This window comes from Cimex lectularius, unplaced genomic scaffold (assembly GCF_000648675.2).
Source record: "Cimex lectularius strain Harlan isolate CLEC.00 unplaced genomic scaffold, Clec_2.1 scaffold49, whole genome shotgun sequence".
NCBI classification, from domain to species: domain Eukaryota; kingdom Metazoa; phylum Arthropoda; class Insecta; order Hemiptera; family Cimicidae; genus Cimex; species Cimex lectularius.
Genome location: NW_019392644.1, coordinates 1,227,034 through 1,240,763, shown reverse-complemented (window position 1 = coordinate 1,240,763; position 13,730 = coordinate 1,227,034). Strand labels below are relative to the sequence as shown.

At 35.3% G+C, this 13,730-nt stretch overlaps 1 protein-coding gene across 1 annotated transcript in view; it reads right to left on the bottom strand.

The window, feature by feature from the left end:
* The window catches only part of LOC106670052 (microtubule-associated protein futsch), a 126,727-nt gene that overhangs the window by 99,894 nt on the left and 13,103 nt on the right, over positions 1-13,730 (bottom strand). The window contains 1 exon segment of the mRNA XM_024230379.1: positions 8,528-8,666. Within this exon segment, the coding sequence (XP_024086147.1) occupies positions 8,528-8,657 (130 nt within the window). The 5' untranslated portion in view covers positions 8,658-8,666.

The following is a 13,730-nucleotide window of genomic DNA, read 5'->3' as shown; positions in this document are numbered from 1 at the left end:
TAAACCGACGCGAGATGGCCTTTTTACAAATAAAATATTAATTTTTTTGTGGCCTTAAAATTTTTTATTGGCCATAGCCGATTGGATTCAATTTTTAATATTTTCTAAAAATTATAAATATATAGGCCCACAAAATTCCGTTTGTATACCTGGGCACACAGGGGAGATAAGCAACCAGGATGCCGAAAAATTGGCCAAGGAAAGTCCAATGAGGACAATTATCGACCCTCAACTATTTCGAGGCATACCAAAAACGTACGTAGACAATGTGTTAGTTCTCGGTTCGGTAGAGCGGTATTCTAGGGCTAAGGCGAAAAATTCAAAGGGCCATAGCAGAAACTAACAGCAGAACTACTATGTTAGGGTTAGAATCATAGGACTGCAGACTCCGAAGGGACATGTAAAGAGTCAGAAAGCAGAAATGAACTTGTGCATTTATTACAACAATACTCCTCGAAGAAGAAAAGCATAAAGGCCTGAAGCCCTTAATCATTGGAATATAGTCAGAAGCCTCAAACTTTACGAAGAGCATATTTATTTAGAATTCGTGAGATGCGGTCTGGTGTGATGTAGGTTTCAGAAAAACATTTTCTTTATCGTGCCAACGTTTCGATCTTTATTGAGATCATCTTCAGGGCTCAAAGTGTTTGNCTCTACGTGATAAAAAATTGTCCGTACTACCCCTTTAATGATGGAATTTCAAAAAATCTTTTCTTAGCGGGCATTCGTGCCATTATAAGAATGCACTGACGAAATTTCAGCCCTTTAGATCCAGCGGTTTCGTCTGTCAGTCAGTCACGGATCTGTTTTATATACAGAGATTTCGTGTTATCGGATTCGATTCTTGTCGATTCATAAGGGAGAGCGAACGAAGTATTTCAGTAATTATAATATTAATCCTTATGTATTTTATTTGGCTCTAATTTAACCAAAGTTATGATTTACATTTATTTATAATTTTTATATGGCGTAGTTTTTATAAAGTCTGGCTGAGATGAGACGGTGTCGAGTCCCGCTCGTAACGCTAATTTTCCAGCTCAACCACACTTTACAGAAAAATTATAAATCAATTAAAACAAGTGCCAACTAAAATACATATGGATTTATAACTAATGTGTACTTTTTCCCTTTGGGAATTAAATGATTATTTACCTTTTGCGCTTTAAACATTCATCAGCTTTCCTAAGAATTTTACTAGAGACATTTATAATATTAATTACAATAATAATTAAATATCATGTTAATTATATTAATTATATTAATCCATATTTATTTTACTTGATCCTAATTTAAACAAAGCAATAGTTTTAATTGATTTGTAATTTTTTTATAAAGTGTGGCTGAAATGAAACAGTGTCGAGTCCCGCACGTAACGAGTATTTTCCAGCCCAACCACACTTTTCACAAAAGTGATAAATCAATTAAAATCATTACTTAGTATAAATTAAGACCAACTAAAATACAAATGGATTTATGACTAATGTTCCACTTTTTTCCTTTTGGAATTGTATGAATTTTTACCATTTGCACGTTAAACTTTCATCAGCTCTGCATTCATTTCGTTTCTTTAATTAGTAGAATAATGCTATTGTATGGACACGTTGGACAAAATGACTATCCTGAATACCAGTAGTGTTTTGTCAGGACAGTGGCGACTTTTCTTGGTCATTTCTAGACAGTCTCCATTGGTTATCTGGTAAGTCTCATTTTTTAAAAGTGGTATTTTACTCAATCATTTCCTCTTTCTCCATGCCTGAACGTGTCAGTATTTGTTAATTCCAGTTCTTTTTTAATCTGGCGATAGTTTATGCCGTAAAATGTATTTGGGCCTGTGAGTTGTTCCGAGGCTCCTTTTTCTAGCATGTATATCTTCTGCCCCTGTAATTTCCTCACGACTTGGGATTTACTTTAACGTTTGGTTTTTATAAGATCTCAGTGTTTTCAGGCAGCTCTTGACAAGTGTTGAGGTTTGGAGATCTTTTAAAGCTTGCTGTCTGTAAGAATTATTTTTGTAACACCATTGAGATTCTTATTATGCATTTGTGCATTTGTTTCTACGGTTAGCAATTTTGCTTGAAAGAGGGTTTGTTATGTTGTTTTAATGGTTTTCTTTTCTCTTGAAATAGCTAAAAAACGAACTTCTTTAAAAATTCACGAAACATTAACAAATTTTTGATCTTTAAATTTATAAATTTTGTCGTTTCCTGTTCGATGACTATCAACCATAATTATGGCTTCAAATGCCACCATGTAATTTTTGATTTGTCAAAGCCCCCAGGCAAATAAATTTTCTGAAAAATTCAAAACAATGTTTTACAAGAGAAAACTCTTTGCTTAAAGCTCGAAGTTCAAAAGGAAATTATTTTGGACAACCGGACAAAATTCTGTCCAGCAGTAAGAAAGAAAGAAATCCAGAAAGGTAAAGAGTCGCAACTTGTCTAAACCTGCTTATGGACTTAGCATCTTTCTGTAGTCTTTCCAGTCAATTGCACTTATTTTTAGGAACGTATTTTTAAAACCATGTGTAGTGAATGTGAATTAGGTTTTTCCTTTCGATATCGAATTGTGTGGTGTGGTATCAAAATTTAAATTGTAAACTTAATATAGGCTAAAATGGGCTTAAGAAGTAACATTTATGTAAAAATCTTTAAAATCTTATTAGAAATTAAGCGTTTAATTCATAAGTACTTTTAACAACTTTGATCTGTCACAGAATATTTTCTTCCTTCCTTACTAGAATTGCTGATCGAAGTAGAGTGAAAAAGCCTAAAAAGTAGACTTTATAATTGGAGGAGAAAGTTTTTCTGAGGAAACTTTACTGAAAAGATTTTCAAGTTAATAACTGGGCCAAATTTATTATAAATAATTTTAATGGTGAAATATTTTCTGAGTGGAAAGACGAAATACGAAGCTTCGAATAGATTATTTTTCGACGGTGTTCGTCGGGGTCACGTCGCTGTCAACCTTCGCGATCATCCAAGATTAATGTCATGGAATTTCAGGGAGAAAAACCATTAACGGCCTGTTCGTCGGCGATGCCATTACCACCAAGTTCCGTCCGAAATCGAACTCGTACCGACTTCGGCGGATTCATTGTCCGTGCTCGTTCGAGTTAAACGGGTTGGATAATCCTACCATTGTGCCCATGTAGATCTGACGCCGTCGGCAATCAAAGGGAAAATTTTACCAGTCGCCAGTGTCCGGGTCGTTGTGTAACCAGACCAAAAACCGCAAACGCTGACTCAATTCCAGACCGGCACGGTCGAAAAAGAACACCCATTGTCTTCCATCTCGCGTAGACACGAAAAATGGAACAGACAAATCAATACATTCACATTTCCCAAGCCAACGTACCTATCTGTTTCGAAAGGTAAAAAAAAAGTCAATAATATCGAATGAGCTGTTGCTGATATTACCAAAGAATCTATGACTAATACCGACTCAGCCAAATATTGATTATAACATAAACTTGGTTAGCACAGAGATAAAAATAGCTTTTGCCTTACAACTCATATTTATTTCCCAAACGTGCTTGAAATCAATGGAATATCTGAGTTTCATGTTTATCAACTGCTTATTATCCAGCTCGTGTATCTAATGGAAAGAAAATTCTTTGTTCCATGTAATTACTTGGCTCTATATAAGAAGCGAGTTGAATAGCCACCCAACACAAAAATTGCTCCAAACCAATCAATCGCTTTCTGGGGATTTTTAGAGGAAACGATTGTGCTTCTGAAAATGCATTAGATTGTTGTTAAATGTGTGGTGAGATTGAGTGTATTTATAAGCGTGAACGTTTAAGGGGCCGATGGTAGACTAATGAATATCCTTCGAACATAAATTAGAATTCAGTAATATCGTGGTCCGATTGAACAATTACTATATTACAATTAATTAAGGTTGAATTTTCCCTCCTTTTTGCCATTTTTCAAATGTCGTGTAATCGGATTGGATTCTCGACGACAAATGAAAAATGGCAAAAAGGAGGGAAAAATTCAAAAGTTGGGGTTGAGATAAGAAGTTGATCTCCGAGTGGATCGAGGTCGATAGCTCAAGTGGTAGAGCAGCGGCGTATCTAGCCGAAGATCGTGGGTTCGAATCCCGCTCGTGTCATTAACTTTTTTTCATCTCACCTAAAAACCTTAATTAATTGTAATAAATTAGAATAGTAACGTAGTTTATGTACAGCACCATATGGAGTACAACAATGGAAATAACCTATATATAGCTTTAAACCCTAACTAGTTTGCTGGACAGTCAACATCATTTAATAGGAGAATTGACTTCCTGTTGCTAATATTGTAAACGAATCGATGATAAATTATATATACATAATTATACGCCTTTTGTGTTAATGTATTGTGAGCTTCATTGTATTTATTGCGTAGGGTGATAGTGCCGGTGGTGGAATAATGAATAGCCATCGATTAAACTAGTGATACAGTTTGCGTAGTTAGCGTAAGGCTTACCTCTGACTCAGACAGCCAACATAATAAACAAGTTAACTGCCTTTTATGTTAGTTGTGCTTTTAGATTGAGCAAACTTATTAGCGTGAATGTGCATTTTTGTATTAGCTTGATATAACAATATTCCAATTATAAGTTTCCTTCCTAATACGCATATATAAAAGTATGAATTTTTTGTTTATATCAGAATGAGTATCAACTATGTTTAATTGTGAGATATCTTTGATCTGATCACAAAAACCGACGGTTTTATTAAAACCTGACCAAATCCTCCAAATGCGCGACAGGCGCACCACATCCTTCATAGTATCATAAAAAAAGACTTCATTTCACAAAAACCAGACAGACTCAACAGAAGAGGACGAATGCCGAAACACGTCTGACAGACCAACACAGGATAGGCAGAGCAATATGATCCGTAAAAACCAAATTTTAAATATATCATACGATCTTCTCGGAGCCATATACAGTTCGCCTAACTATCCGGCTTGGCCCGGGCAGCTTATGTTTTTTATGATTGTAGCATTAGGTAAAGTTTACTTTCTGTTGTTAATATTACCAAAGAATCGACATCAAATGCCGATTCCGTCAAATACTGATTCGTAAACTTGGAATTGCAGGGCTAAAAATAGCTTCTGCTTGATGCTCGTTTTCACAAACGTGCTTTAAATCAAGGAAACTTCTGATTTTCATGACTACTCTCATTTTACAGCTATGTATCATGCAATCCGAAAGGCTTTTAACACTACACGACATGTAATTATTCTTTTAAATTATGTAACTGTTGTTTTTAAGAAACTAGCCAACATTTAATTAAATATGAGCGATCAATGAGCAAGAAGACCTTTATGTGGTCGTTGTTTGGCATGTTTTAGATGGTTCTCGAGATGGGATGGTGTAATAAGGCTTCTTCAATTGGGTCAGATTGGGTCAAAAGCAACGTGGCCAAACTTCGTTGACGAAGAAATTTTAAGTTCATACGGTGACGGTAAGGTCAGCGATGTAGTAAGGTGCTTTTCGCAATATGCATGTTCGCTTATGGGTATGCGGCAGTTCCGCTTCCTAAGCCCAGACTGTCCGAAGTAAAGTTTTGACAAAGTTAGTCATGACGGATTTTAGACCGAAAACATCTTTCAATACCGTCCAAGACTTCCGGTAGGATCTTGAACATTATGATACGTGTAGAACTTCAGGCTGTCTAGATCCGAGTAACTTACTGTGTTATTTTTTTTCCATGTTCATTGAATGAAATTTCTTGGTTAGTTTTTGTTTGTCATCACTCTTTGGTATGCTCAAGGTAGGTGTTCTTATATGTTATACATATATGGATGTAAATTTATGTGAGTCACCTGTATGGTTGCTAGGTTGCCTTAAATTAGATATGAGAATTGTTTTATAATTATTACTTTTTGTAATTAATTTTTTTAGTCTCGCCTTCTAGACGTTGAACATTTTGTAGTATTAAATATGAAAATGATTGTGATTATTTTCATAAAATTCTTTTGGTTTTCCTTTAATCACTCTTGTAGGGTTGGTTTCATTTTGTTAGCAAGTAGTTTGAAGGCTGTAAACCACACTGGCCGCCCATTATAGTCTTCCCCTTTGGCCATTAAGGCGGGCTGCGTCAGTGTGAATAGAACCGCGGATCGTGAACTATCCGGGAAATTGCGGCTCAGGTTTTTAGGTTCCGCGTGATAAATTTCCCGAAGGAACGCAGACAGGAAGGCCGTTCCGAAGGCGTTTACAATCTCTCGGCGAAGCAACGGCCGAGGGCAAAATGGAAAAAACGACCCCATTTCAACAAATGTTGAGACCCTTTTCACCAGCTTGGAATATATCTTTTTAGCAGTGGTATTTCAGCATACAACCAAAGACTAGAGGGGGAGGAAAAAAGTTCGGGAAATCGCCAATGGATATAAATGCCACTTTATGACAATTCCGTTGTCAAATATACAACGTGATCTCGTTTTACGACACCGTTTTCCATGTCAAGTCGAAAAAAATATATAAAGTTTCTTGACGTACGGTTCACAGCGCCATTTCATTGAATCGAAAATAGTGCTTTGTTTACAGCTTTATGTTAAACTAATTGTCCATTGACTAAACATTCCTTTGAGAGTATCGAGCAAGTCCCTCCAATAGATCTACTATTTAGTGTTTACACAGCCTATGTTTTTTGTTAATTGAGTTTAGAAAAGGGAAGAATAATCGTGACATACGACGATTTTTTTTTTTTTTTTTTTGGTTTATGTTGGAAACCCACCCTACGCCTTTATTGATCCATCACGCGCTCCTGAACGACGATATATACACCTCAATATCACACTCTCTTATGAAACAAAAAATTAGATGGTACATGTCATTTCTACCAGCCGAAAGCAACGTTTCTAGAGAAAAAGGTCTGACCACACCGACGATTCGATACCAGACATTCCATAATTACGTGGTACGAATCTTCAGTGCGGCGACAAGCAGCACAATTGGGAGACTTCGTCAGACCAATTCTATATTTATGAGTACCCCCTAAGCCGTGGTTGTTTCTTATCCGTGTAATTATGGCAGAGAAAACGCGAGACGCCCTGCATCCTTGAAACCACGGTGCCATGGACAACAGAGGGAACGTAGAACGATACAATAATGACGATCCTCCTGGGGAAGCTTTATCCTTTGTGTATTCATATTCGCAAAATTCCCCTATATCGATAGTCTTTTTTGCATTTGAAACTTAACCACTAACCTAAGAACTTTAAATAAGCATAACATCATTAATTTTAAACCATCATCTTGATTTTTTTAAAGAAACAAATCCAAGATCATCAAATTAAATGAAGAGAAATATGCTGATAGGCAAAACAAGTGGCCACCATTAATATTTTTAAACACCTCTTAGAAAATCCTCCATTGATTAGCTTATAACAATATTTGGTACATTTTAAAGAATTAGAGATAAATAAAACACAGATAAAATGTGGGAGTTCGGTTTACAATTGGATTTTGTAAATAAATGTTTGAATAGTCAATATCTTCTTTGTTAGTTTTTCTGTAAAGCTTCTTTCTCACGTACGGTGGTTTGATTTTTTTTTTTTTTAAGTTGTATCATTTTTAAGTTTCAAATTTGTTTGAGTGATAGGATTAAGTGACACAGATTCCGCTAAAATCGTAGCATATGTGGCCAGGGTGCTTAACAATCCCAGAATAACTGTCCGAAGGGTCTTTCATCACTACAAAATGCTGGAGGTTACTCAAGAAGGCATGGTTCAAGTCGCCATCTTGTCACATCTCAATGAGACGAACGTTTTGTACTCCGAAACCGACATTCTACCGCTGTTGAGATCGAGAGACTTCAACAAGTTAGAAATGTTTATGCTCTGTAAGGCAAAGACTTTCAGAAAACGTATTTCGTGCGAGAAGGCCCGCCACTGGTCCAGAACTTCTGACAAGGCACAGAACAGCTCGGTTAAGTTTTGCAAAAAATTACATCAACTGGAATGAGCAATGGTTGGAATAAAATGTTGTTTTTGGATGAGTCAAGGTTTCGTTTGAGGGCTTCTGACGAGAGAGGGTTTGGAGATGAACCGAAGATCGATACAACCCCGCAGCTCTCTCCGGAGAAGCTATGGAGGTAGTGGTATTAGGTTCGGGGAGGCATTTCTATGGAAGGTCGCACAAACTTGATCTTCATCAAGGGTTCCCTAACAGCTGGATAGAAAAGGATAAGGAGTGTGACATTATATATAAGAAACATTGTATTGAGAAGACAACGAATATTATATTCTTCATTTAAAAAATGGGCTAAAAGCCGGACATAAAAAAAATATTTTGAACTAATTAAATAACATACTCTTGCGAGTTTCAGACTATAATGTTTAATAACGTCTAGCATTTTACCTTTGTTAACAAGAGATATCACTAGATCCTTTTAGTGTCCCAAATGGAACAATGAAACGGCCAAATTTACAAAATGGGGGACTCGTGTGTCCCTCGAATATGGGCGAAACAAAAGGGTTTATTTTTCAAAAACACAATAGCGGCTCGGACCGGCGACAAAAGAGGCACATACCTTTTGTGAGGTTGTGAAGTACGTTGTCCTGGTGCTGATGGAAGTGGGTCTGAGGTAGTACGATGAGCAGATACCCTCCGGTCAACGGGGACGGGGGTGGTCGCCCCTCCCCGGCGCTCTTGTCACCCATGCACTGGCTCTGGAAAAAAAAAAAACCTTTATTTATGGAAACAAAACGAAAAAAATCTTTAACACCTTGCAAATGCTTCAGTCACATTATGTAAATTTGCACCTCTAGTCAAGTTTTTTTTTTTTTTTTTTTCCCAACTACGAAGTTACTATTGAGTATTGTACGATATCGTTCATACGATACAGACTCGAATTATATTTTCTATATACGCAATAACCTATTATAATTTTTAAATATTAATAGAAGTACATGGGGACCGCAGTAGCTGAGTGGTCAGCGTGTGAAAGTCTAAACTCGTAGATCGTGGGTTCGAGTCTCGCCGTCGCCCCTAGAATTTCTGGCCCTTCCTCTCCTACAAAAATTATTCTGTCTATTGAATAAAAAATGACAAAAAGGAGGGAAAATTCGAAAGGTTGTAGGTTGAGATGGGGAGTGGGTGTCCGAGTGGATCGAGGTCACGAGAGCTCATGTGGTTCGAGAAGCGGCGAATTAAGCCGAAGGTCGTGGGTTCGAGTACCGCTCATGACACTAGCTTTTTCATTTCAACCAAGACCTTACATACAAAGACTAATTAATTGAATTCTATCCATTGATCATCTTTAAGATTGAGGTTAAAAGAACTCGGCCTATTTACAACTTTTACACACCGAGACCAAATTGGTCTCTTGTGCCATCTCCATTATTATAGAGCTCTTCATTAAGTTAAAGGCTGGTTATCAGACCCAATGGTTAAAGGCTCAAGTGTATACTCATCATACCATGGCTATTTTCTGTTTCTTAATCTAAATCATGATTATTTCTGTTTTTATTGTCAACTATTTACTAAAGATCAATTCAATAATAAAAATAAACCTAGCATTTAAGAAGTGAAGAATTTTTACTTTAAATTGGTCGCTCCCGACCATTTTGGTCTATGTCCTCGTTGTTGCGACATTGCATCTGCTCCGAATGTAACATTTTTTAGTATATTTTTCTAATAAAAACATAATTAACATTCATACTGTTATGAAAAAATTAAATGACCAACCCACAACATAATGATAAGGATATTATCGAAGGCTTGGCGACCACTCTAATCTGTACAGACATTTTGATCCTTACGTAATCCTACTTCATTAACATAATTAATATGGTTTATTTTTTGTAGCCTTAAACGCTTGGTTTATAGATATACTACAAAAAAAATCAATCTGCTTTTTTTTTATTGTTTGACTAGTAAGGTCTTAGTAATTTGGCTTTACGAAACTTTACCGTTGGTAAACAGTAAAATCTTCCGATATATCCGTTTATCATAAGCTGCCTAATTTTGTGCCAATTTGCAAAAAAATGAAACAGTTGCGTTTTCCGTTTAACAGGAAGGAAGAGGTTGCTGTTGGAAACTCAGAAATTGTTTTTTAACCAGCGAGACCTAGCAGGCCCGGATTAAAAGGAAAAGCCCAAAACTCCGACTAGCCTGGATTTAATTGACTTTTTCTCGTTATAGAACATCTTTTAATATCCGTCGGATACGAACATTTCATTTTGATCCGTGCGGCTTTAACGGCGTTTCCTAACCACTGGGCATGAAGCGAACTATGTTTGAACTGGATGCAAAGAACTCGGATAGTATCGATTATAAATATCTGCTATAAATAGATTTTTATGTTTATGGGATTTATGCCAGGTCAACTGTATTAGATATGTAGTTTCTTACCGATCATTTTGTCCAACGCTATACAAGACGGTTTCAAAATTGTGTAAAAATACATCATCTCCAGTAAAACTAGTTATGTCTCCAATATTCAGGGATAAGCTCAATAGTAAAGAAAAAAATAAGTACATTCGTCAAGCTTACGAAGCATATATCGCCTTCATTAGGAAGCCAAAGCATTAATAACTAAATATCCAGTATTGTCCGAATCATTTTTGATATCTTGAAGTCTTGATGAAGAGGTTATAACTTTCAAAATTGTGGTTTAAATTGATAATCATCAACAAAATATTTTTAAAAACTTTCCTATATTCTATTTCCGCATTTCTTATATAATGTAAATTTATATTTGGTATGGTTTGAAATAAAAAACATTATATTATTATTTCAGCATAGTTGTTGGTCGATCTGAAATTCATAAAATCCCGATTTGTTCTCACCTACCTGCAATAAAGAAAAACTCGTGCGTCAAAATCAAAATTTGGAAATTTGTTTCTATCATAAATTAAACCCCAAAAAATGTGTTGGTTTTTGTTAATTCAAGTTCATCATTTCTCTCTCACTCTCTCTCTCTCTCTCTCTCTCTCTCTCTCTCTCTCTCTCTCTCTCTGATTCTGCTTGCGCCTCGTTTCGGTTGTTCAAAGTTTTTAGTTCTCTACTTAAACAGCAAGAAAACAATCAACCAATTCGCTTCCAAACTTTTCAAGTGAGAAAATACAGTTGCTTCAGATCTGAACAAAAGGGGGCATATTATGCACCATGAATAATAAACGGGCGTTAACGAAGAGCTTAAATTTTCAAACCTGCCTCTACTGAATGACAATGTTACATAAAGTTAGCCTTAATGAGCACTATACATTTTTCATTGCATGATTTTAAAGAAACAAATTAAAGACTATTTAAGCTGATTAATAATAAACAGAAATAGTCTTTCCTTGAGGGAATTTTTTGACGAGAAGAAGGGGCGATAAAGTAAATTAATTTCTTTTTTACAATAGGGCTTAACGTCCAGCTAATCGTTTGGATATTATCCATAATTAAAATTACATGGACTTTGCCATACCACACGTTCAATGTTAACTAACATTATTTCCTAAATTTAGGGTTGTACTGCATTTATAAATAGTTCTGTTTCTACTCTAATTGTGATATTTCTCCATGCCGCTAGCTCTNGAGAGAGCGAGCAGTGAAGGTAGTGAGAATGAGCTGAAAGAAGCGAGAGTGGAGGAATAGAGAGAATATTGTAGAGAGAAGAAAGTAAAGGCAATGGGAGAGGAATGGAAAGGACGGTAGGAGAGTGGAGATATAAAAGAGAGTAGACAAAAAATATAACTTGTAGAGAAGAATATAGAATCTGATAATATATAAACAGAGAACAAGAGAGAATGAGCGGGAGAAAGAGAAAGAGAGAACGAGAGAGAGTGAGAAGGAAAGAGTGGGAGAGGGAGAGAAAGCGAGAGTAACAGAGAGATAGAGAGAGAGAATGAAAGAGAGTGAGAGAACGAGAGAGAGGGTGAGAGGGGGAAAGAACTAGAGAGCGCAAGAGAGAATGAAAGAGAGAGTGAGAGAGAGAGGGAGATAGAAAAAGAGAATGAGAGAGAGAGTGAGAGAGAGAGAGGGAGATAGAAAAAGAGAATGAGAGAGAGGAAGACAAGTAGATAGATAGAGAGAGAGGAAAAGAGAAAATATGTCAACTCGACCATTACGGCAGCTTACTACGATTAATTTTTATTTTCGTAAAAATATAAGTTTCATTGTTGTTTGCTAGAATGAAAGAGCCCAACATTCATTGTAATACAGTGCTATATTTAACAGTTTGAATTACATTTTGTCTAATTTTTTCGGAACTGTCAAACCAACTGGATTCATATTTCGTATAAGTATCTATAAACAATAATGTACACATAATTTTAAATTGAATAGTATTAGTAGTAAATTTTTTTCAGCCAATGTCATTTAAAGGGGGGGACGTTTTCAAGCTTAGAATATAAATAACTTTAATTTTAAAAAAACCTCATAAAGATTGAAAAAAAATTATAAGTTTTACTGTGGATTTGATGAGAAAAGCTTGGCTTATTTAATTAGCAAAACCGCTTGAATTGCTAGTCATTTACTTAATTATGGCCATGGCACAAATATCTATTAAATAATAAGGGCAAACGAGGAAAGTACACTCAGCATTACTTGGGACTTTTTATTGGAATTGGAGGGCTTGATTATAAAATCGATATCGGTTTTGCTTCGTCCAAAACCCCTGTCATATTATCCGGGTTAGAATTAATTTCACGCTAGGGTTATGTTAGGCTTAGGTTCCCCGAGGAAGAATATAAAGACAATTTCAATAGTCGACGATTTAATCATGAATGTCAAAGAAAGAAAAAATATTGATGGAGATTCAATTTGACTTTAAGGACAAGTTGTCATACAAGAATTGAATTGATCGAAAAATTTCACCTTTAACTTAAACTGGGTTTTTGTATTTTTACTTAAATAATAAACTTAATGTCATTTTCCGGCCAGACGCACAACATAAGAAATTTCATATACGCCAGACGTTTCGAACTCACGACTGGTAGAATACTACATTTTTAAACAATTCCATGCTTTTATTTTTAAATGTTATTTATATGCCAACAGATTTTCTTTTCTTTGGACACTTGAAAAATGATTGTTTTAACAAAATTCAACCTAACCGAGGAACTGTTTTCAAGTACAAAGGTTAATTTTCCGTCCTTAAATTCATTACAATCGATTCCTTATGAATAAACAATTAAGCACGCTTCGTGTTTTGAATGCCGGTTGGGCTTATTTGAAAGGTGTTTTGGATAGAGGCTTAATTAAATCAATCAATCTTGATAAGCTCGGTTGAGGACTTGACAGTGCAACTGGATTTCTCAAACAAAAGACAACCCAGTCTTTTGGATTCATTGAATGAGGTGTTTTCAAATTGTCAATAAAGTTTTATAGCAATTGTGCATTATATCTAATTATCACACGCTCATTATTGTCTTATTCTTGTTTAACAGAATCATTTAACAGATTTCACTAATTTAAACATATTTTTTATGAAACTTATCACATTTAAATTTAATTTGAAAAAGATGTACTTTAATTCATTCAAAGTTTATTTATTTTGAGTTAAGCTCAAGTCTGTAGATATATGTTCATTCAGACACAAATATATAGAAAACAGTCATTTCAGCTTTCCAAAGCATGAAGTTTTACATCTAGATATTCCTATCCTACTAGATTCCTGTTGAACAAAAGTATTTAACACATTACACTAATTAAACATAATATTTGACAAAACTTATTACATTTAAATTAAATTTAAAAAACGTTATACTTTAATTCATTAAAATTAATTATTTATTTTGATTTAA